At 42.3% G+C, this 25644-nt stretch overlaps 1 protein-coding gene across 2 annotated transcripts in view; it reads right to left on the reverse strand.

The window, feature by feature from the left end:
• The window catches only part of tbce (tubulin folding cofactor E), a 62040-nt gene extending 43619 nt beyond the window's left edge, over window positions 1-18421 (reverse strand). Inside the window, exons 1-3 of one of the 2 annotated variants that reach the window (XM_043679874.2) lie at window positions 18294-18421; window positions 4919-5061; window positions 142-226 (exon numbers count right to left, since the gene is read on the reverse strand). In XM_043679874.2, coding sequence (XP_043535809.1) covers window positions 142-226; window positions 4919-5024 — 191 coding nt within the window. In that variant the 5' untranslated portion in view covers window positions 5025-5061; window positions 18294-18421. Of the gene's footprint in view, window positions 1-141; window positions 227-4918; window positions 5062-17550; window positions 17710-18293 lie in introns of those variants that run through there. The other variant, XM_043679864.2, reaches the window with a different exon arrangement.
• Window positions 18422-25644: the final 7223 nt, after the last annotated feature.

Below are 25644 nucleotides of genomic sequence, written 5' to 3' on the forward strand. Positions count from 1 at the left end.
TCAGAGGAACAGGTTTGGCAGTGGTCAGATTTCAAGTAACCTTTCCACTCTCTAGGTGTTGGAACATGAGATAGAGATTGAAAATAGATGCAGCTCACATAATTGTGGAAGAGGTTGAGCAGAGAGAAGAAATTCAAGTACCTGCACTGAAAATACTGCACTCCTTCATGTGTCCCATTGTGTTTTCCTCGTTCAGGATTATCCCATTCTACTCCAAGCCAGATTCCTTGAAAACAAACAATGCACCTCTATCATTTGAACTTTATATTTCATCTGCCTGTCAAATCTTGTAACACATATTCTAATGGTTACTTGTCATGTCATCTAAAACTGTCACCTGTCCCAGAATTACTTCAGTAATCTCAGCAAGCACAATCAGTATGATAGGATCTCTATATTGCTGAGGTTAAAGCCAGCTCACGGACACCTCCTCCTACTGCCCCCTTGACCATGACCCCACCTCCCACCCCAAACCATCATCTCCCAGACCATCCATAACCTCATCACCTCAGGGGAACTCCCATCCACCGCCTCCAACCTCATAGTCCCACAACCCCGCACTGCCCGTTTCTACCTCCTGCCCAAAATCCACAAACCTGACTGCCCCGGCCGACCCATTGTCTCCGCCTGCTCCTGCCTGTGGTGTAAAATTATGTCCCAATACATGTGTGAATCATAATGTAACACATGTATTGGGCCAAGCAGTGGAATGTGGTGAAACGGTTAAAAATTATGTCCCAATACATGTGTGAATCTAACCGGAATGGAGGTGTTGCTTAGTCCCGTGTGAATCTTATTACACACCTCCCCGTGTGAATCTTCTTATCTGTATGTAACCAGAATGGAATGTGTTTTTTAGCCTTGCTCTGCTGTTCACATGAATGTTTATATCTGGAAAAGAGTATATCAGCTGGAAAAGTCTCCAGTTCGGTGAGTCTGCTCCGGGGTTACGTTTAACCGCCGAGCGTGGGTTGTTGGCAACCGCTCTACGAGAACTGACGGCTCCCAGTTCCGGTAACATGTAGAGTGAGTATAAACCAGACCCGTTGTAAGTTTGAGAGACCTGGTTGTGGCGACGCTGCGGGGAATAAAATGCTCACATTCTAGCAGACTCGCCTCTTGGTCGTTTGTTCTGTGTCAGACTACTCTCCTACGAACCTGACCTTGAGAATTTTTTAAAACACTGCCCAACCGAACTCATCTCTGCGTACCTTGACATGGTTCTATCCCCCTTAGTCCAAGAACTCCCCACCTACGTTCGGGACACCACCTACGCCCTCCACCTCCTCCATGATTTTCGCTTCCCCGGTCCCCAACGCCTTATCTTCACCATGGACATCCAGTCTCTATACACCTCCATCCCCCATCATGAAGGAGTCAAAGCCCTCCGCTTCTTCCTTTCCCGCCGACCCAACCAGTACCCTTCCACTGACACTCTCCTTTGACTGACTGAACTGGTCCTCACCCTGAACAACTTCTCTTTCCAATCCTCCCACTTCCTCCAAACCAAAGGAGTAGCCATGGGCACCCACATGGGCCCCAGCTATGCCTGCCTCTTCGTAGGATATGTGGAACAGTCCATCTTCCGCAGCTACACTGGCACCACCCCCCACCTTTTCCTCCGCTACATCAATGACTGTATCGGCACTACCTCGTGCTCCCACGAGGAGGTTGAACAGTTCATCCACTTTACTCACACCTTCCACCCCGACCTCAAATTTACCTGGACCGTCTCAGACTCCTCCCTCCCCTTCCTAGACCTCTCCATCTCTATCTCGGACGACCGACACAACACGGACGTATACTATAAACCGACTGACTCCCACAGCTACCTAGATTACACCTCTTCCCACCCTGCCCCCTGTAAAAACGCCATCCCATATTCCCAATTCCTTCGCCTTTGCCGCATCTGCTCCCAGGAGGACCAATTCCAATACCGAACAACCCAGATGGCCTCCTTCTTCAAAGACTGCAATTTCCCCTCAGACGTGGTTGACGAGGCTCTCCACCGCATATCCTCCACTTCCCACTCCTCCGCCCTTGTACCCCGCCCCTCCAATCGCCACCAGGACAGAACCCCACTGGTCCTCACCTACCACCCCACCAACCTCCAGATACATCGTATCATCCGTCGTCATTTCTGCCACCTTCAAACGGACCCCACCACCAAGGATATATTTCCCTCCCCACCCCTATCAGCGTTCCGGAAAGACCACTCCCTCCGCGACTCCCTTGTCAGATCCACCAACCCAACCTCCACTCCCGGCACCTTCCCCTGCAACCGCAAAAAATGCAAAACTTGCGCCCACACCTCCCCCCTCACTTCCCTCCAAGGCCCCAAGGGATCATTCCATATCCATCACAAATTCACATGCACCTCCACACACATCATTTACTGCATCCGCTGTACCCGATGTGGCCTCCTATACATTGGGGAGATAGGCCGCCTACTTGCGGAACGTTTCAGAGAACACCTCTGGGACACTCGCACCAACCAACCCAACCGCCCCGTGGCTGAACACTTTAACTCCCCCTCCCACTCCGCCAAGGACATGCAGGTCCTTGGCCTCCTCCATCGCCAGACCATGGCAACACGACGCCTGGAGGAAGAGCGACTCATCTTCCGCCTAGGAACCCTCCAGCCACAGGGGATGAATGCGGATTTCTCCAGCTTCCTCATTTCCCCTCCCCCCACCTTTTCTCAGTCCCAACCCTCAGACTCAGCACCGCCTTCTTGACCTGCAATCTTCTTCTCGACCTCTCTGCCCCCACCCCCTCTCCGGCCTATCACCCTCACCTTAACCTCCTTCCACCTATCACATTCCCAATGCCCCTCCCCCAAGTTCCTCCTCCCTACCTTTTATCTTAGCCTGCTTGGCACACCCTCCTCATTCCTGAAGAAGGGCTTATGCCCGAAACGTCGATTCTCCTGCTCCTTGGATGCTGCCTGACCTGCTGCGCTTTTCCAGCAACACATTTTTAAGCTCTGATCTCCAGCATCTGCAGTCCTCACTTTCTCCTACAATCAGTATGACTCTTCTTCAGAACTGAACGAGGCTGGAAATTGTGCTTTCTATTCTATTGATGGGGGAGTCGCTAACAGAACAGATGCTGAGGGTGTCCAGAGCAAAAGACAGAGGTGGTAATGATGGTAAAGGAGAAATAGGAATGCAAAATAGGTGTAAAATGATAGGTGTCTAAAGGAAAAAATGGGCCCACTTTCCCGCTGTTTCCCCCTTTTCTTCACTGACCTTTTCCAGAGACAGTGAATTCCTTCTCTCTTGACCCCATTTTAACTTTTCCTTTCTGGTCTCCCAGAATTCTAGTGAAATTGAGCATGACCCTCAAGGTTTCCTCGGCTTTTAGCAAGATTGAAATACTACCTCAGCAACCTTTTTATGTCCAAATGGTCTATCACAGGCATTGTGTTGGTGTCAACTGCATTAGGATGCTGGCTGGATGAGCTGAAATGGTAAGCTACTCGGGCTGAATGTTTTAAATTTGACCTCAACTTTCAATATTCACGCAACCTCAGATTCCTTATGTTTTTATATATCATAGCCCCCTCCTCCTCCAGTTTTAATTTCCAAAAATATATCTCTGCTTCATAAAATGTTTTTTAAACTCATACTGAATTCTCCTCTGACTTTTCATCTTCTTTTCCAATAGTTTGTTGGATTCCCTCTTTCAGGCACTGTTTCTCTACATTGTCCCATTCCATGGAACGCAATTATCCTTGAGGCTTCTTGGCTCTCAATACCTCCTATCAGTTCACACTCTCTTGCTTTCTAATTCAATCCTCTTTGATCCCAAATCTCAGCAGCTGCTCATTCCTTCCTGAGTCCAACATCCAAGGTCCTACAACTGAAGTGACCATCTAACACGGCCCGGTGAACACTATCTCTCCTTGACTAATAAATAGATAACAACAAGACATACAGTCTATGTAAACTCCATCTCCTGGTGTGTGTGCACATGCACGTGCACACGTTTAAATAAACAACAATGTATCGAAAACATTTATGAAAAATATTGCCACCATTGTTCTCTACAGGAGAATGAAGATTCAAATCAAAACAGCTGTGCACATTAGATCAATTTGTAGAGTCTACGGTACAGTTTTTCTTTACCCAGTCAATGATGGAAAATTGAAATAATATTAACTTACATTGGTCCAAAGTATAAAAAGAAAGCACATGTATCTCTACAGGTATTCCAAGGTGCTTTAGAGTCAGTGAATTATCTTTTGTAGCAAGGTCACTGTTGTAATGTAGAAGACATAGGGGCCAATTTGTACACAACATTGTGATAACAAGCAACCAGTCTGTTTAAATTGGGTGGTTGAAGGATAAATATTGCACAGTACATGATGGAAAACTCTTATACTCTTCTTCAAAGTTTTTAAACTTCTAAGGTAGATGAAATCTCCACTGAACATCTCTGCAATATAGCACTTTTGACAATGTAGCTTACTACTGCGCTGTGCGTGTCAGAATGGATCTCTTACTCACATCTCTAAAGTTGAACTTGAACTCACAATCTTGAGTCTTCAAAATGGGAGAGTGTTATCCCCCTGAGCTACAGGTGACAGAGATAAAGTACCAACTGCACACCAATCTAATATCAAATGGAAATTACATTGGGGATATTCTCACCATACAGACTGCTGCAATTTCAGAAGGAGGCTTACCACCACCATCTTGGGGTAAATAGGGATGAGCAACAGACATGGCCGTGCCAATGACACCTATACCCTACCAAAGAAGAAAGAAACCTTCACCAATTCTCAAACTTTTTGGGGTCAAGTCCAGGAACTCCTCCTTCCAGTGATTGAATAATACAAAGAGAACTTTTCTTCAATGTGAGAATTACCTTAACAAGCATGAATAGAATCAGAAAGATTGTTATTTAACTATACCAGGTGCTGATGGGACCGTTCCTACAAAGCGCACAGTTCCGTATTCGTCCCGATAAATGATTCTTCTGCCCACAGCATCACAAGGCACACTGTCACTCTGTGTCATGTTTGAGATATTTCAATCTCTAACGGCTCGTCCAAATCTGAACAGAAATTGAAAAGAGATATATCAGATTATCCCCACAATATATGACTGTGCTGAGCTAAATCTGATAGAATTGGCAGGTTTCTGCACACATTATCCTCTCTCCTAACTTCTGCAACTTCCCTTAGGCTCAAAGAATCATCTGAACAATATCATTCCATCATTAAAACCTGTGGTAGCTCTTTGAAAGAATTATCCAAAGTGGAACATGGAAATTATAGTCCAATTAGTCCCTCAGGCCTATTCCACCATTCGCAGAGATCAAGCTAAATTGTGACCCAACTGCGTTCATCCGTTTTCCTTTAATACATTTGGAAACAAGATGTTCAATTTGAGATTTAAAATTAACTGAGCTGCCATCAATTGTTTTATGGAAGGGAACTCCTAACATTTACAATGCTTTGTGTGCAGACATTTTCTTAATTTCACTTCTGAAAGGTCTGGCTCCAACTTGTAGACGATGTCCCTTGTCCTCAATATCCCAGCCAGCAGAAACAGTCTCTGTCCATTTATCTAATTAATTCCCCTTAATATTTGAAAACTGATTAAATAATCCTTTAAAGTTCTAAATTTCAGAGAGGACAGGAAAATGGGAACATTCAACCCCTCAGCCTTTTCTGCGGTTCAGTGAGATTACATCTGATCTTTGGCCAAACTCCATACATCTGCCTTTGGCCCATATCCCTTAAGACCTTTGCTTCACAAAAAATATCGATCTCAAATTTAAAGTTAACAACTGGTCCAGTATCCACCGCCATTTGTGGAAGATAGTCCTAAACATCTTTGATTTGATTTATTATTGTCACATGTACCTAGGTGCAATGAAAAGTTTTGTTTTGCTTGCAGTACAGGCAGATCATACCATACAAAGTGCATTGGGGTAATAGAACAGAGAGAGGAATACAATGTTACAGCTGCAGAGAAGGTGCACAGAGAGAGATCAACATTAAATTGAAAATTTAAGAGGTCCATTCAGAAGTCTAATCACAGGGGGAAGAATCTGTTCTTGAATCTGTTGCTACCTGTGTTTAAGCTTTTATATTTTCTGTTTGACGGAAGAAGTTGGAAGGGATTATAACTGGAATGGGAGGGGTCTTTGATATGTTGGCTGTCTACCCAAGGTAGAAAGAAGTATAGATGGAATCAGTGCATGGAAGGTTGGATTCTGTGATGCACTGGGCTGTATTCGCAACTCTCTGTAATTTCTTATGGGCCCTGGGCAGAACAGGCTGTGATGCATCCGGTAGAATACTTTCTATGGTGCATCTATAAAAATTGGTAAGAGTCTTTGTGAACTTGCTGCCGTGTGTGTGTAGAAGTGCTTCCTAATGTCTCTCCTGAATGGTCTAGCCCTAATTCTCAGACTATGTCCCCTAGTATAGCATCCCCAACCAGCGGAAATAGTTTATCTTGATCTACCCTGTCTTTTCCTGTAATATCTTGAAGACTTCAATCAGATCAATCCTTAGCCTTCTGAACTCGAGAAAACAGGCCTAATCTGTATAATCTCTCCTCAAACATAATTCCTGAAGTCTAGATACCGTTCTTGTAAACCTATGTTGCACCCTCTCCAAGACTAATAATATCCTTCCTAAGAATACAATCATAGTTTATGTAATTAGTCTTATTCCCTGTTTTTCCCCCACAATTCTGTGATTTACCTCCCACCTTTACCAATTAGAGTCAGAGAGATAGATGTACAGCATGGAAACAGACCCTTCTTGTCCAACCCGTCCATGCTGACCTGATATCCTAAATTAATCTAAATGCCATTTGCCAGCGTTCAGCTCTAAACCCTTCCTATTCATTTACCCATCCAGCTGCCTTTTAAATGTTGTATTTGTACCAGTCTTCACTACTTCTGCTGGCAATTCATTCCATACACATACCATTACCTACGTGAAAATCTTGCCCCTTGGGTCCTTTTCAAAACTTTCCCCTCTCACCTTAACCTATGCCCTCTTGGTTTGGACTTTCCAACCTCTGGGAAAAGACCTTGGCTATTCACTCTATCCATGCCCCTCACAATTTTGTAAACCTCTATAAGGTCAATCCTCAGCCTCTGACACTCCAAGGAACATAGCCCTAACCTATTCAGCTTCCTCCTATGGCTCAAACCCGCCAACCCTGGCAACAACTTTGTAAATTTTTCTGAACCCTTTCGTTTCGCAACATCTTTCCTATATTTGGGAGAACAGAGCTGAACACAGTATTCCATAAGTGGCCTAACCAATGTTAACTACAGCCACAAAATGACCTCCCAACTCCTATACTTAATGCATTAACCAATAAAACATACCAAAGACATTCTTCACTATTTTGTTTACCTATGACTCCATTTTTAAAGAACAATGAACCTGCACTCCAAGGTCGCTTTGTTCAGCAACACTCCCCAGGACCTTACCATTAAATGTATAAGTCCTGCTCTGATTTGTCTTTCTAAGATGCAGCACCTCACGTTTATCAAATTAAATTCCACCTGCCACTCCTTATCCAACCTGATCAAGGTCCCGTTGTACTGAGGTAACCTTTTCTGCTGTCCACTACACCTCCAATTTTGGTGTCACCTGCAAACTTACTAACCATACCTATGTTCACATCCAAATCATTTATATAAATAACAGTGGACCTAACACTGATCCTTTGGGCACACTGCTAGTCACAGGCCTCCAGTCTGAAAAGCAACCCTCCACCACCCCCCTCTTTGTTCCAACTTTGAGCCAGTTCTGGATCCATATGGCTAGTTCTCCCTATACTTCAATGTGATCTAACCTTGCTAAACAGTCTACCATGAGGAACTTTGAATGACTTTTTGAAAGTTGTTTCGAATTTGCTTTCATTACCCTATCAGGCACTGTATTCTAGATTGTAACAATTTACTGCCTTAATCTCCCTGCTGGCATTTTGGTAATATCTTTACTCCTTTGTTTTGTGATTACTGACTCTCCTGCCAGGGAAACACTTTCTCCCTATCTACTACTCATAATTTAGGGACAAAACATTTCCGCTTAATCTTCTTGTAAAATCATTATAATATTTGGCTCATTAAGTTCATGCCTTTTAAGGAGAACAACCTTGATTTCTCTGAACGTGAACGAAACAAAAGAGATGGTTGTTAACTTCAGAAGAGCGCGGAATGACCACACTTCCTCGAACATAGACGGCTGCCCCATGGAGATTGTGAAGAACATCAAATTTCTTGATGCCCACCTGGCAGAGAGTCTCACCTGGTTCCTCAACACCAGCTGCATTGCCAAGGAAGCCCAGCAGTGCCTCTGCTTTCTGGGCAGACTGAGGAAAGCCCACCTCCCATTCCCTATCCTCACCACATTCTATAGAGGGTTCATTGAGAGTACTCTGAGCTGCTGCATCACTACCTGGTTGGGGAATTGCACCATCTCAGATTGTGAGAGCCTACAACGGATAGTGAGGACAGCTGAGATCATCGGGGTCTCTTTCCCTCCATTACAGATATTTACACGACACTCTGCACCAAAAAGGCTCACAGCATTGTGGAAGACGCCATATGCTCCTCGCTCAAACTCTTCTCCATCCTGCCATTTGGCAGAAGATACCGGAGCATACAGTTTCTCATGGCCAGGCTGTCGAACAGTTTCTTCCCCCAAGCCATCAGGTTCCTTAACACTGTATGATCGGACTGTTTTCCATCCCAAATTCTTTGCACTGTTTTGAATTGCTGCTAGAACAATGTCTATTAATTACCATTCTTTTATTACACTGTAATTTGCGTGTTTTGCATTTCTTATGCACTTTATGTCACCCTTTGTATGATTGTGTAGTCTGTGCTGTCCATGTAGGTCCTGGAGGAACGCTGTCTCTTTTTGTTTTACGGTATCAGTTATATATGGTAGAAATGACAAAAAGAAGCTACTCTACTTGTCTGCATCTGCTCTAATACCTTGACATAGTCATAAAAACATCTTTCCTAAAGTGTGTTGACTAGAACTGAAGACAGTACACCAGCTAGGACATTAACTAGAAAAAGTTAAAGATAGCATCAAACTTCAAGAAAAATGCATATAATGAAATTATGGGTGGCAGTTCAGAAAATTCTACAGATCAAAAACTACAAAGTTTGACAAACATAAGAAGGAGGGAAAAATTAAGAAATACATCTATCATAGGAAAGGTTAGAAGCTTCTGTTGAAGATGTAATAGTAGGGAAACTGTGCAAAATCAACATGGTTTTGTGAAAGGAAAATCCTATTTAAACAACTTATTGGAGTTCTTCGAGAAAGATGGGCTGTGAATAAAAGGAACAAGTGAATGTACAAATTTAAAATGGCATTTGATAAGGTATGCCATATTATAGTAGGCATAAATGGCTCATTTTCTAATTAGCAATATGTATCAAATGGTGGGCCATTGCAGTTCTGAGGCCTCAACGTTTTAAATTTATGCAAGTGGTTACCAAATTTGCTGTTGCCACAAAGATAGGTAGGAAATTAAGTTGTGAAGAGGAAATAAGGAGGTTATAAAGTGTTTCAAATAGATTTAGAGTTGACATAGATTTTGGTAAATGGAGTATAATATGGAAAAATACAAAATTGTCCACCTTGACAATTATCAAATTGTTTAAGAGACTGCACACCTCTGAAATGCAGAGCAATCTAGTTTTCTAGTAAATTACTCGGTGGGGGGGGGGAACAGTATGCAGATACAACAACTAAATAGACTTAATATAAAGCTTATTGTTTACTACAAAATAAGTAAACAAGAGTACAAAGTTAGGGAAGTTATACTTCAGTTGTACAGGACATCACTGATATTAAATTTTGTTTTCATTCATTTGTGGGAAGTGAGCATCACCACTAGCCAGCATTTATTACAGTCCCTCGCTGCCCTTGTGGTAGTGAGCTCCCTTCTTGAACTGCTTCAATTCTTGTCGGTAGACCAAGGATGCCATTAAGGAGGGAATTGCAGGGGTCTGGCTCAGGAAAAAGTAAAGGAATTTGGAGTACTCTGTAGGGTACTGGTTACCTTATTAAAGGAAGAATGTAAAAGCATTGGGAATAGTTCAGAGAAGGTTTATAAGACTAATAGCTGGAACAGGCAGATTATCTTATGAGGAAAGGATGGACAGGCTAGGCTTATATCTTTGGAGTTTAGAAGATTAAGAAGAGATCAAGACATACAAGATGCTGAAGGATCTTGATGGCAGATGGAGAGAGAACATCTTCTGACAGAATCAGGAACTAGAGGTCACCCATGTAAGACAGAGATGTGCAGAACTTTTTTTCTCAGAGGATTCTGGGTCTTGAGCAAAGGCAAAGGAAGCAGAGTCCTTGAATATCTTTTAATGAAGAGACAGATTCTTAATAAGCTAATGGGTGAAAGACTTTGAGAGCTGATGGGGGTGTGGAATAATCAAATCAGCCTATAAAAGAGACAACATATTGGAGGCAACTTTGACTTAGTCTTGCTAAAGGTGGCCTAAGCAGCCAAGAGGCATGTGATTCCCTAAGTATGAGTTATAATTGGCACCAATGCAAAACACTTTATCTTGTTTTATCTTATCAACCTGAATTAATTAAATGATTGTGTTTTGCTAGTCATTAAGATTAGAGATAAAACATGCATGGTAAAGAACAATATACAGCAATATCATAACTAAAACATTACAGTGGTATTCTCAGGTATAGCTGCACTGCAGGGAGAAGTCTGTATTAGCAATGGTAGAGTAGCTAATAGGATGGCAGGTTCTATTGTGGGTATAATGGGGTTGAATATGTTGACAAATATGACTGATATAGCACTAGAATGCTCTTGTAGCCTGGCAAATTCGGAATAAATCAGTGACTGAGGTCAAAGTGGAGAGGTAATGGATAACTGTGAACAGGGGACAGCACAAGGTGGGCCAATGAGTTTCAGACATTAAGATCCAAATCTCTCACTGAGGTTAGATGTTCTGAGTTTAGAGCCTGGAGATGAAAAATCTGAAATGTGAAGTCAATTTCTCACATTCGATCAGTTCTAACAACTTCTCCAAACGAGAGACAGGAAAGGTACAGACCTTCATTCTAGTTCAAGTGGGTTGCTGGAAGCCCAGTAATTGGATGAGAATTAAATTATGGAATTTATAGAGTCATACAGCACAGAAACTGACCCTTTCGTCCAACTAGTCCATGCCAACCATGTTTCCAAATTAAATTAGTTCCACCTGCCCGTGTTGGGCCCATATCCCTCCAAACCTTTCCCATTCATATACTTAGTCAAACATTTTTTAAATGCTGGAACTGCACCTGCATTTACCACTTCCTCTGGCAGTTCATTCCACACACTAACCACTCCCAGTGTAAAGAAGTTGCCTCACAAGCCCTTTTTAAATCTTGGTCCCCTCATCTTAAAAATATACCCCTGAGTTTTGAACACCCCTTTCTCAGGAAAAGCTATTAGGCTAAGAACATAGAACAATACAGTGCAGAACAGACCCTTCGACCCTCGATGTTGCGCTGACCTGTGAACTATTTTCAGCTCATCCCCCTACACTATCCCATCATCATCCATGTGCTTATCCAAGGATTGTTTAAATCTCCCTAATGTGGCTGAGTTGACTACATTGGCAGGTAGGGCATTCCACGCCCTCATCACTCTCTGCGTAAAGAACCTGCCTCTGATATCTGTCTTAAATCTATCACCCCTCAATTTGTAGTTATGCCCCCTCGTACAAACTAACGTCATCATCCTAGGAAAAAGACTTCCACTGTCTACCCTATCTAATCCTCTGATCATCTTATATGTCTCTATCAAATCCCCTCTTAGCCTTCTTCTTTCCAATGAGAACAGACCCAAGTCTCTCAGCCTCTCCTCATAAGGCCTTCCCTCCAGAACAGGCAACATCCTGGTAAATCTCCTCTGCACCTTTTCCAATGCTTCCACATCCTTCCCGAAATATGGCCGCCGGAACTGTACACAATATTCCAAGTGTGGCAGCACTAGCGTTTTGTATAGTTGCAGCATGATATTGTGGCTTCGGAAGTCAATCCATCTACCAATGAAACCTAACACACCATATGCCTTCTTAACAGCACTATCAACCTGGGTGGCAACTTTCAGGGATCTATGCACGTGGACTCCAAGATCCCTCTGCACATCCAAGAATCTTTCCATTGACCCAGTACTCTGCCTTCCTGTTATTCTTCCCAAAGTGCATCATCTCACATTTAGCTGCATTGAGCTCCATTTGCCACCTCTCACCCAATTCTGCAGTTTATCCAAGTCCCCCTGCAACCTGTAACATTGTTCCAAACTGTCCACTACTCCACTGACTGTAGTGTCATCTGCATCCACCTGTGCCTGTGTCTAAGTCATTTATAAAAATGACAAACAGCAGTGGTCTCAAAACAAATCCTTGTGGCACACCACTCATAACCAGACTCCAGGCAGAATATTTTCCATCAACCACCACTTTCTTTCAGAAAGCCAGTTTCTAATCCAAACTGCTATCCAATCACCCTCAATCCCATGCCTCTGCATTTTCTCCAACAGCCTACCATGTGGAACCTTATCAAAGACTTTACTCAAGTCCATGTATACCATGTCAACTGCCCTACCTTCATCCTCATGCTTGGTCACCTTCTCAAAAATCTCAATGAGGTTTTGTAAGACACGACTTGCCCTTGACGAAACCACGTTGACTATCTGAAATCAAATTGGTGCTTGCTAGATGATTATAAATCTTATCTCTTATAATCCTACAACAAAAGTCAGGCTCACTGGTCTAAAATTCATCTCTACTGCCCTTCTTGAACAAGAGCACAACATTTGCAATCCTCCAGTCCTCTGGTACTAAACCTGTAGACAATGACGACTCAAATATCAAAGCCAAAGACTTTGCTATCTCCTCCCTAGCTTCCCAGAGAATCCTCGGAAAAATCCCATCCAGCCCCAGGGGTCTATCAGAGTCCAAGTAATCAACATCTACCCCTCTGCCCTCATCAATTTTTTTGATTACTTCCTCAAAAAACTCAATCGAGTCTGAGACATGATTTGCCTTGCACAAAACCATGCTGACTATCCCTAATCATTCTTTGTCTCTTCAAAGCACGTAAACCCTATCTTTCAGAATTCCCTCCAACAACTTACCCACTGTCAATGTCAGACTCACAAGTCTATAGTTCCCAGGCTTCTTCTCACAATTAAAAAGTACAACATTAGCCACCCTCCCGTCCTCAAGCACCTCATCTGTGTTCATAGATGATACAAACATTTCAGCTAGGGCACCCGCAATTTCCTCCCTAACTTCCCACAATGTCTTTAGATTAGATTACATTACATTACAGTGTGGAAACAGGCCCTTCGGCCCAACAAGTCCACACCGACCCGCCAAAGCGCAACCCACCCATACCCCTACATTTACCCCTTACCTAACACTACGGACAATTTAGCATGGCCTATTCATCTGGCCTGCACATCTTTGGACTGTGGGAGGAAACCGGAGCACCCGGAGGAAACCCATGCAGACACGGGGAGAACGTGCAAACTCCACACGGTCAGTCGCCTGAGGCGGGAATTGAACCTGGGTCTCTGGCGCTGTGAGGCAGCAGTGCTAACCACTGTGCCACCGTGCCGTCTTGGGATACACTTGATCTGGTCCCAGATTCTTATCTGCCTTTTTGTTTACTAAGACTTCCAGCACTTCCTCTTCTAAGATGTGAACTGTTTTCAAAACATCAATATTTATTTCTGAGTCTTCCAACCTCCATTTCCATCATCACAGCAAAAAGTGACGTGGAATATTCATTTAATAGCTCTCCCATCTCCTGAGATTCAACACAAAGATGACTTCATTAGTCTTTACGGGGCCCTAGTCTCTATAGTTGATCCTTTGTTCAATGTATTTGTAGAATCTCTTTGGATTATCCTTAACCTTATCTCATATCCCCTCTTTGCCTTCCTGATTTCCCGTTTAAGAATTTCCATACACTCTTTCTATTCTTTCAGTGATTCATTTGATCAATTCTCTATCTAATATATGATTCTTTTTATTTTTGACTCAAACCTCAATATCTTTGTTCATCCATTGTTCCCTATTCTTATCAGCCTTATCTTTCACTCTAACAGGAACATAATGTCTCTGAACTCTCATTATCACACTTCTGAAAGCCTCCTACTTGTCAATTGTCCTTTTACCTGTGGACTTGAGAAAGTTCTTCTCTCATACCATTAAAATCTGCCTTATTCAAATTAAGAACTTAAAATAGTTATGGAAAAAGGACAAACGTTCCATAAAAATTAAAAACCTAAAGTGTTTGCCTATTATCACTTCAGTCACTTGCTCTGTCTTGTTACCCAAGAGGTTTTGCTCCTTGTTATTAGATTTGCTCCTTCTCTAGTAGGAACATTTACATATTATAAATAAAATTTTCTTGAACACATTTAACAAATTCCTCACCATCCAAACCTTTAATACTATGGCAGCCCCATAATTAGAAAATAATTCTGGTAGTTTTTTTTCAGTAATTCATTTGATCATAGCATTTTTAAGTGATAGAAAAACCACTGTTAATGACTGGTAAATGATTTTAATCAACATTTAAGTTTTGGGGCAAAGGTTAGTGCAAAGTAATTGAAAACAAAAGAATATCAGTGAAGAATTTCTTTTAAATTAAAAGAGCTGACTTGCATTTATTTCATTCCTTTCCGAACCTTAGGACATCATAATGCATGTCAAAGCCATGAAGTAACTGAGGCATAGTGAATGTTGATATGCAATGAATTATGGCAGTAATTTTGCCACTGAAAGTTCCCACAAATGCAGGGGAGAATGAGCCCTCTTGGGAAAAGCTCAGTTTGGAGCATCTGCAGAGCCATGTCTTAAAGGACTGTAATGTTTGACTTTTTAAACTTTATTTCTTTTATTTTTCTACTTCTGTAACTAAGATTTTGTACCTAGGTATTTTGTAGCTAAAGATGGCACCATGTGTGGTGATGTTGTACACTTTACTCTTGTTTCACTGTACTCTTGCACTCTGTACTTGCTTACACATGTGAATAAAACCTAAATCTAAACTGCAAATAACCTGTTTAGAGATCGTGGCTGAAGCACTGATATCGTTCAGAATGTGGGAAGAACTCTTCCTTCAATACTTGCTTCTTAAGACCATTAGAAAGGGTGGTCAAAAACTTGAATTAACATGTCAACCGAAAGGTGGCACTCTCTCCATTGCGATTATGTCTCCAGAGTAGAGCTTACAATCACAATCTTCTGACTCAGAGGCAAATGAAAGTGGGATTAGAATAGTTGAGAAAAGAGTCTTAGATTTACTGCTAAAGGTTCACTGGGGGAAGACTGAATTGAGAACTGAACAGAAGGAAGTGGCGAAATGCTGGTTTAAAAAAATCAAAAGAGCAATGGAGTAAAAGGCAATGTACAGCTCCTTTGCATAAAGGAGCTTAATATAGAAAAGAATAGAGGTGGTCTCCAGGTTGTGAGAAGATAGATAGAAATGCGTTTAAGATTCTGATCTCTGGGAAGGAAAACTACAGCAAGGTTAAAGAAGAGGGGAGATTCAATATTAATTTAAGCAGTATGATTTGATGGTGACTATTTGGAATTTTGAAAATCTTCAATGTCTTTGCCACTCTTATCCCAGTTTAGCAGTTTACAATTTCAGGCTGTCAACCTATAACTCATGGAATGCCATTATTTACATGTTTATTAATTACTTAGATGAGGAAAATGCATATGCTATACTGAGTTTGCAGATTAGACAAAAAGAGGTGTGAAGGCAAATGGTGAAAATGACAGTCAGCAGACAGAAAGTGAAAGGAGTGGGCAGAAATATGACAGAATGTGTGCGCTTATGCATCTTAGCAGGAAGAATAAATGACTGAATGTTGTTTAAATGGAGAAAGACGGCAAAAAGCCACAACACAGAGGAATTTGGGAGTCCTTGTGCATAAATCATAGTAAGGCAACACACAAGTTCATCTGGTAATATGGATGGCAAACAGAAGGTTTGTCTTTATTTCAAATGGAATGGATATTCAAACATTGTTACACAAGGTATTAGTAAGATCACTCCTGGAATATTGTGAACAGTTTTTGGTCCCCTTATTTAGGGAAAGATGTACAGCTATTGTAGGCAGTCCAAAGATGGTTCACTAGTTTGATTCTGGATCATATATATGTGTGTGTGTGTATATGTGTGTGTGTATGTGTGTGTGTATGTATGTGTGTGTATGTGTGTGTGGGGGGGGGGGGAAGAGGGGGGGTTGCTTAGGGGCTTACACTCTGAGGAAAGGAGTACAATAGGTTGGGTCTACACTCATTGGAGTTTAGAAGAGCAAGTGGTGACATTATTGAAACATACAAGCATCTTAGAGGACTTGACAGGTGGATTTGGAAAGGTCGTTTCCTCTTTTGCGAGAATCTCGGATCATAGAGCATAATCACAGAATAAGGGCTCACCCGCTGAAGACAGAGAGGGTAGTGAATTTGTAAAATTCTTTATCGCAGAGGGCTGTAGAGACTCAGACATTAAATAAATTCAAGGCTAAGACCAGGGAATTTTGAACCAGTAAGGATTATGAAGAAACTGCAGAAAAGTGATTGAGGGTGATCAGAGGTGTAGATTTGATTGGGTGAATGACCAACCTTGCTGCCAAGTCTTGTGATCTTAAAGACAAGCGTAGGAATGATTCAAGGCTAGAGGGGTGCTGTGGAACACATACCCATGGCATTTGACAAGATGATCCTGCAACTGTTATGGAACCAATGGGAACACACAGCCCATTTCCACCACTAAAATTGATCATGGTTGGTCTGTATCTTAACAGCATCGACTTTCCTTGGTTCCCTAATCTTTAATACTCATACCCAGGAAAAACTCAACAATACATATTTGAAACTGTTAATACAACACCCAGCCTTAACAACCAAACCGTGTGGGAGATAGGGTGCAGAAGAGATGTACCACAATGTCACTTGGGCTGGAATTATTTAGCTTTGAGGAGAAACTAGATAGGCTGGGGTGGTTTTCCTTGAAGGAGAGTAGGCTGAGGTGATCTGACTGAAGTGTACAAAGTGATGAGGGGCACAAAGAAGAAGAGAAATCTTCCAAAGCACAGGGGTCAAGAAGTAGGAATCACGTTTTTTAAAGGTAGGGGACAGAGCTTTAGACCGGATTTGAGGATTTTTTTCCCCTTCCAGATGCGGGTGGTATATAGAACTCACTGTCTGAAAGGTAGGAACCCTGATGACATGTAAGAACTATTTAGATGAGCCACAGCAAACAAGATGACAGAACAAGTGCTGGAGAATGAGAATCGATGGATGTTTGATCGGCGAGGACCTGTGTGTCATCCCCGTCAACAGTCTCTCTAGTGGTTAGGAGTATGTCTCCTTGTCTGGACTGTCTCAGCAGAGGTTAGTCCAGCTCTGCTTCTGCCTTGACAGGTGACACTGTGGGGGCATTTCCATCGTCCATCCCCCCCCCCCGGGGCAGGTAACATTAGGACATACCTCACTCAGGCCTCCGTGTTAAACCCACCGTGACCGCGTTGGCGAGAGGAAGACCCGACCCGACCCTCCCTCCTTATCCGCTTTGGCGCTGACAGGAGCCTTTGTCGCCGTCTTCCCTGCCGCCAGCCTGCTCGGTCCCGCTCCGGGCTCTGTCACTAGGGCAACCCGCGGCCGGAACTGCTGTCAGAGCGCAGCGGTTTCCGCGTCGGAGACATTCCGTGAGGCAACCGAGCGACATCACTTCCGGGGCAGAGGCCTGTTTCTGCGCCCTCTGCTGGCTGAAGGTGCGCGGCGCGGCCCGGCCCGGCCCGGCCCGGCCCGCGCAGGCGCCTGCGGTCCTTTATCCTTGAATAGATTTAAAGTTTACGCTCCTTTATTTTCCTCCAGCAAAGGAAACAGTTCTTTTGAAAGTGTTGGTTTTATTTAAAGTTTAACAATAAATAAATAAAGTATTGTGGTTAGTAGATGTGAAGTGAGCGGAAAGTAAAGTTCCCAGGACAGGAACAGCACAGAGTGACAGTCCCCTTCCTCCCACTATTAATAAATAATAAAATGCAGGTTTCAGCCACATTCTTCCCATCTAACTCTCCCAGCACCGGGTCAGCAAGGGATTAAAAACATCGGATAAACCTCCCGCGATGTTTTCAGGAGTCCAAAAATAACAACAACAGGAGCAACTGTTATCAAATCAAAAACAAACCAAAAGGTCGAATGGAAACGTATAGAACAAAACACAAACTTACTAAATCAAAACACTGTCGTGTGGGCCAGGCCCTGCGGCACCACCGGCGGCGGCCCTCACGCCCACCGCCCCTCCAGCGTCACCCGGGCGCAGTCAGGCAGGTCGAGCCCCTCCATGGCCCACTCTCTCTGTCCTGGTTCATGTCCACCCTGTCCACCCCGATGGGGATGGGGGAGATGGTACTACACACATCTGCAGTAGCTGGAATTTGAACCCAGGCCTCCTGGCTGAGAGGTAAGGACACTATCACTGAGCCACGAGCGCCCTAATATTATGTTTAATACAACTATTCTAACAACCAGCTGAGAACAAATACAAGTGTATTACTGGTCTTGTCTCAACAATTCCATTACAGGCCAAAAGTCTATCACTTTTGTTTTAAAAGGAGTGATCCAACTCAGAACTGGATATTTTGTAAGCAATTTGTTCACAGATGTGATGATAAATCTCTGGAGAAGGTGGGTAGTGAGGACCTGAATATCTTGCCTTACGTTCAGGCTCTGCAATAGCAAAGATCCTCCGAGGGTTACAGAACCAGTTTTTTAAAAATCAATACATTCATATACAATATGTATGTCTGGCACACTCTGATATGAACTGTGACCTTCTAACACTACCACTCCACCCCAAGAGCACCTAGGGTTACAAATCATAGAATCCCAACAGTATGGATAATAATCCACCCAGACCTATTCCCCTATCCTAGAATTACCCCTAACTAAGGCAACTAACCTACACATCTCTGAACACTGTGGGCAATTTAGCATAGCCAATTCACCTAACCTGCACATCTTTGGATTGTCGGAGGAAACCGGAGCACCCGGACAAAACTCACACAGAAGTAGGGGGAATGTGCAAAGTCCACACAGGCACCTGAGGCTGGAATCGAACGTGAGTCCCTGGTGCTGTCAGGCAGCACTGCCAACCACTGAAGCACTGTGGCGACCCTATCAAAAGCAGATGTTTTCTGGTCAGCCTTTTAAGGGATGTTATTAGATATCTTTTGAGGAGTTGGGACTTGAATCTAGGCTTCCTTGTTCAGAGATAGGGACACTATCACTACAACTGAAAAGCCCTAGGTTACAAAAACCAACTCTTAGATATTTTCCAAATCAACAGATGTTAATGCACACCTCTTGAAAAAGGTATGATTTGAACCCAGGTCTCCTATCTTGAAGGTAGGGTCACTACCCCTGTACCAAAAGAAGGCCCTAATATGAAAAAAACAAGTTTTTATGATCCATTTGTTCAGAGATGTTATTATAGCACAGGTGGTACCTGAACCCAGACCTCCTGCTGCAGGTGATAAGGACACTACCACTGGATCACGAGGGCCCAGACGATGACAAACGCAAGGTAGATGATGGAAGTGAGGTTACCTATGACCTGATCGACAGAATTACCTTCTCCTACTTCCAAAGTCCTGGAGAAAGGGAATCAAGCTGACTTTTTAAAACACTGTTCCCCTGACCCCAAATTGATCAACCTCAGTCTTCCAAACTTCAATTGTACTTTCCACTGCTGTTCCTTATCCTGCACAGAAGTAGACTATTTATTACTGGTGCAAGTACTAAATGTTCCAGAGTCAGCTGTACCTAGCTTGGCAGAATGTTCTAGAGAGAATGGGCACTGGAGACCAAATGGTGTGCAGTATATTTGTTACTGATAAAAGTAGTTCCTGGCATACATCCAGACTCCCATCTGGTAACTTTACAAATCCTGGCAGATGAATCTTCACTCGTATCAAACTATTGGCAGTTGGAATCCCGAATATTGAGGACGCAATATGACATCTGTCTAGATCTAGTTGTACTGCAGGTTACATTTTTGTGTTTTTGAAAATCTTAACCACTTTAAAAACTATAGTTCAAGATCAAATGTCATAGTTACAAGTGTCAAATGGGCTCCCAGTCAGGAACCCAGCACAGTAGGGTCAGTGAATAGAGCATATGGATTAAAGGCAGATGGGAAGGGAAAGGGGAATTTTCTTAGCCACTGCTCAGTTTATGATCTAATGTCCACTTTCTAAAAGGGAAATGGGAAATGATTTAACTGTGTTTATCGAATTTTCTTCAAAACGTTGATGAAAAAACTGCAGGGAAATAGGGGGGAAAAGTAGAGTGGAACTGAATAGATCTTGGATGGGCTGAATGGTCTAATTCTGTCCCACATTTTTGTAAGCGATGAGAGGACAAATGAAATCCAGAAAATTCCTTGAGGCCTGGTATTCAAACTGAAATTCCATTAACCTAAACTTGGATCCCATTTACCAACCTCCGAAACTGAACTGGAAATGGTATTACCCGCAACAAACCTAAGCACATGAGCAAACTGGACAGAACAACAAAGCTCCACCACAGGCTCACTGATGTTAATGTCACAATGCTGGTCCTTTTTATAAGGTTACTATGCCCTTGTGGTTCTCCTCTCTCCCCACCCCCCAAACAGGGAGTAATTGGTCAGGCTCCAACAAGGGGGGGGTTTGAGAAGTTTATTGGGCCCTTTTTGTTTACCCCCAACAGATAATGCCTCCAGCCAAAGGCTTTCACGTCTTTTTTTTAAAAAATGGTATAATCAGAGAGTGGCTAGCTAGCCTTCATTTAGATTAGGGAGGTAGTTGCGTAAGGGGATGTATGAAAAAGGCTGAAGTCTCTCTTCTGACTTCATAACCTGTAAGCTTTCTGTGATTTTTACTCTCTGTGCTCAGGGATGTGTTTATTGGGAGTGTTGCAACTATTTGTTTTGGAATAGCATCAAGGCAGGATAGTCTGCCTGGCTTGGATAGGAGAAGTTATTCAGTATTTTAGTTTCTGTTCTTTACATAATGAAACAATTTTGTAAATAAATTCAGTTTAAAACCAGTAAAATCACTCAATATCCACTGTACGCTTACCTAAAACAAATAGCAAAGTTATAGTCTGGGCTGCCTGCTTGAAGTGTTTTAAGGGGTCAGGCCTGGTCTGTAACACTACCATGGTGACAAAATACCTACAAACATAAACGCACCAGCTCAGTCAGCAAACAGACAACCTGATCTACAACTCGAGTTACAAATATTCTCCAAGATCTCAAAATCCAGAAAGGTTAAGTCAATTCTGCAACTAAGTACTCAAAATTCTAGCTGAGATTTCACAAATCCTTCCCAGTACAAGCTTACTTTCTTCAATCGCACCTGGCATTACCATGTGTGGCACTGTGATGTTGACCATCAGGCTTCTAGGCAAAATTAATTCTAAAAATGCCATAATCTCCAGCAGGGTAACGAGACTTTAAAAGGAAGAACCAATCTTTGTGCCCTTCCTGAACATCAGCCATCCCAGAGCTTTGCAGCCAATGAAGTATACATGCTGTTTTAACATCATACAGCACTGAATCAGAGCCTTCAGTCCAGCCAGTCCATGCTGAACATAATCCCATCTACTTACTCCTGGCCTAAATCCCTCCAAACCTTTCCTATTCATGTATCTATCCATGTGTCTTTTAAAACATTGTAATTGTACCCTCATCCACCATTTCCTCAGGAAGTTTATTCTACAAATTAATGACCTTCTCATCTTAAAAATGCACCCTCTCGTATTGAAATCCCCAAGCCTTGGGAAAAGACATACCGTTAAATTTTTAGAATGAGAGGTATAGATAAAGTTATCAGATCAACTCTTGACCTCCTATGCTCTAGTGAAAAGGTCCCAGTCTTTCTTTATAACACAAACCTTCTAGACCCAGCAACATCCTAATAAATCTTTTATGAACACTCTCAGCTTGACAATAGTAGGAAACATTAGGTGCAATTCTTGTACAGCACGTTTCCACCACCAGATGCTGAACAAAATCATTTAAAGTTGGTTGATAGCTAAATGTTGATGCAGAACCCTGGAGAGATTTCTCCTGCTCTTCATATAATGCTGTGGAATCTCTTCTGTTCACCTCAGATGACAGATGAGGTGCCAGGTCCTCTTCGTACCACATTAATAGTGTTAGGGTGAAGCATATGTCCAAGTCTCTGGAGTGGGTTACACAATAAACAAACATAACTTCATACCACAGAAGCACAAGTATCACCCACCAAGCCACAGCTCATTGTGGTAGATATTAACCTCAGTATCAATAGACTTAGGAAATGTCTGTTCTTCAGCTGCACTTGAAATGTGTTATTAAACATCCCTGTAGGAACTCTACTCCTGTGGAAGCATTACAGCCTTCGAAACATCAATCCTCTTTGGAAAGTAAGCTTCAACATAACAGGGCATCAATTAGAAGTTGCATTGTAAGATCAATTTAGCATTGTATAATAATCCAAAGCATGTCCCAGGAGTATTAACAGACAGAAATTAACCCTGACCAACACAAGGAAAGATGCAAGGCTCAGCCTAAAAGCTTGATCGAAGGGATGAAAATGGGTTTGGGCAGCTTTGACAACTGAAGACTGCCACCAAGTGGTACACTGTGGTAGAAGAGGCTTGATGTGCAGTTGCCCTTGATGTGGTGATGAGCTGTATTCTTGAACTGCCACAAGACTCAATTTGGGAGTTATAGGATTTCAACCCAATGACTTGGAGGGATTAATGTGTAATAATGCTGAAATGAACACACTGGGTAATGGGTAAACAATATTCAAATAAATCAAGAGATTTGGAGCTAGGGCAAGGTTATAAAGATGATCGAAAAGATTCCCAATATAAATGTAAAAGTAAAATAAAATTTCAGCTTGAATTCACAATATTACGTATTACATTTCTGGGATCCTCCAAAAGAACTAAAACAGAATAAGATAAGTCAGTTCTTAAGCCATATTTTGGTTCAAACACCTGACAAGAACTGGAGGAGAGGGTTTGAGACGATATTCAGTGCTTTGGCTGGTAAAGGCAGAGTTGTTCAAAGTGAGCACAAAGTTGTTCCAAAATAAAAGCCAGCATTTGTTAATTACCCAGAAGGCAGTTAGGAGTAAACCATGTTGCTGGGGACAGGCAGATTTTCTTCCTGAAGGATATTTACAATCAACTGTATCATTTCTTTATTTATTCCATACATTCTTTTTAAGTAAAAGACGAACTCAGATTTCACCATTTTCCATAATGGGTTTTGAACCATCGTTTCTACAGCTTCTAGCCTGGATTCCTATATTATTAATTAAGTAACATTAACTCTATACCATCATCTTCCACCAAACTCAAGTTGTAGATTCATTACCCCATTCTACAGCATTAAGCACATGAAAAAAAAAGTTTCATTTTAAGCAGAGATAATACAGAATAAAAAATTTCTTATGCAGACTGGTTGATTTATTTTGGAAATGAGCTGCGTGACTGAGGACAGTTCCATCCTGTGCACCTAAAACAGATTTTTATTTGAAAAAGCTTCATACACTAAAATTCATGAAATATACCATGGCATAAATGCCAAGTCAAAAGGAAGACACTTAATGCTATTATTGAAAACAGGAAGACAGGACCAGGTGGGGAGAGAAAACATATCCACTGAAGTTATAAATTTTGCAAAATATTTATTGGATATTTACACAGAGCAAAGTGAATTATCCTTCTTGGGCTGTCCAGGGGGATTAAAGATGACTTCCTTCCATGTTGTATTGTGGTTCCTCAAGTGACTAATTGTCTAAAAGGAGTATGCATGGTGGCATTTTGACAAAATTATTTAAACCAAAAAAAAAGCTACTTTCCTCATTCACACTAAAAACTTGATGGAGTTACAAAGTAAATAACATTAACAGGTGATTTTTTAATAACCGATCCTTATTCAATTGATCATCGAGACTTAAACATTTTGCTAAAAGATGAGTGTGTGTATCTCAAAGATGCAGTTTAACACCAGTTCTGATATTTCTGGTTCATTCAATACAAGGTAATTACCTCCAGGTTCTATCTTACACTTCACTGGTAGTTAGGAGCCCATATATTTGAGAAGCTAATTTCCTCTTGTGCTCTAAGTATCCAAGATGATACAACTGACCCAGATAACACATCACAAGCAAGTTTGGGTTAGATTAGTATCAGTATATTAAAACCAGACATTTACAGCTTATGAATAAGGTGAAACTTGCTGTAAATGTACAAGTCAATTTATATATACTACAGGTAAACAATCCTTTATCCAAAATCCAAAAAGCTTCCAAGTCTGAAGGTTTCTTTGTGAAGTTTTTTTCTCGTTAACAGGGTTGTTTGGCGTGCAGTCAACCCAAATTGACACCTACTCGCGTGTCACTTAGATGAGACGTGGGGGGCAGGCCTCCATTCTGTTTCAAGCCCGTTTACTCAGTAAATGTGTTCCTCTGGTAAGATTTTTAAAAATTTCACATTCTGAAATTCGAAAAATTCTGAAAACCAGCTGGTCCTGAGCATTTCAGATAAAAGGATTGTGCATCCGTATTTGCAGCTTGAAGTTGTACAACAATATTACTGGTTTTCCATGACTGCAGTCTTATCCCTCTGGGAATTCCTTGGTGCTGGTGCCCTACCACTGGCTGCACTCCTTCACCAGTGGCACTAAGTACGCCAATATGTTATCGTAGATTTTGTCACTGGAGGGAGTCTTGAACTAAATGTTCACGACAAATCCACAGTGCTGCAAATGAGAAGGAAACAAATGTAGTTGTCCTTACTCAAACCTCCAAGAATGCTTCGTGAGATCTCTGTACGTTTGGCTTATCGTCGGTGAGCTGTTACTTTCCCTTCAAGCTGTGTATCTGCCTTCTCTTGGCAGTGTGGCTTGTCTCCTAAATAGAATCAACGATATGCAGTACGGAAATAGACCTTTGGTCCAACTTGTCCATTCTGACCAATATCCTAGAATTAATCCAGTCCTATTTGTCAACACTTGGCACATATCCCTCTAAACCCCTCCTCTATTCTTATACCTATTCAGATGCCTTTTAAATCTTGTAATTGTACCAGCCTCTACCACTTCTTCTGGCAGCTCATTCCATACACTCACCATCCTGTGAGAGAAAGTTGCCCCAGGTCCCTTTTATCTCTTTCCCCTCTGCCCTCTAGTTCTGGGGTGGTGGAGTGGGGGGGGGGGGGGGGGGGGGGGGGGGTGAGGGGAGAGAAGGAGGAGAAGAGACCTTGTCTATTTATCCTATCCGTCTCAATGCCTGTCCACCTAAGACTGCACTTTAAAAGCAACTATGAACCTGCACTCCAAGGTCTCTGTTCAACACTCCCCAGGATCTTACCATTAAGCGTACAAGTTCTGCCCTGATTTGAATTTCCAACGTGTCGTACCTCAATTGTCTAAATTAGATTCCACCTGCCACTCCTTGGCCCATTTAATCAAGATCCTGTTATACCAAGGTAACCTTTGTTACTGCCTACTGCACTCCAATGTTAGTGTCATGTGCA

This window comes from Chiloscyllium plagiosum, unplaced genomic scaffold, assembly GCF_037043375.1.
Source record: "Chiloscyllium plagiosum isolate Xiang-an unplaced genomic scaffold, Cpla_swu_hap1 HiC_scaffold_3, whole genome shotgun sequence".
Classification (NCBI taxonomy): domain Eukaryota; kingdom Metazoa; phylum Chordata; class Chondrichthyes; order Orectolobiformes; family Hemiscylliidae; genus Chiloscyllium; species Chiloscyllium plagiosum.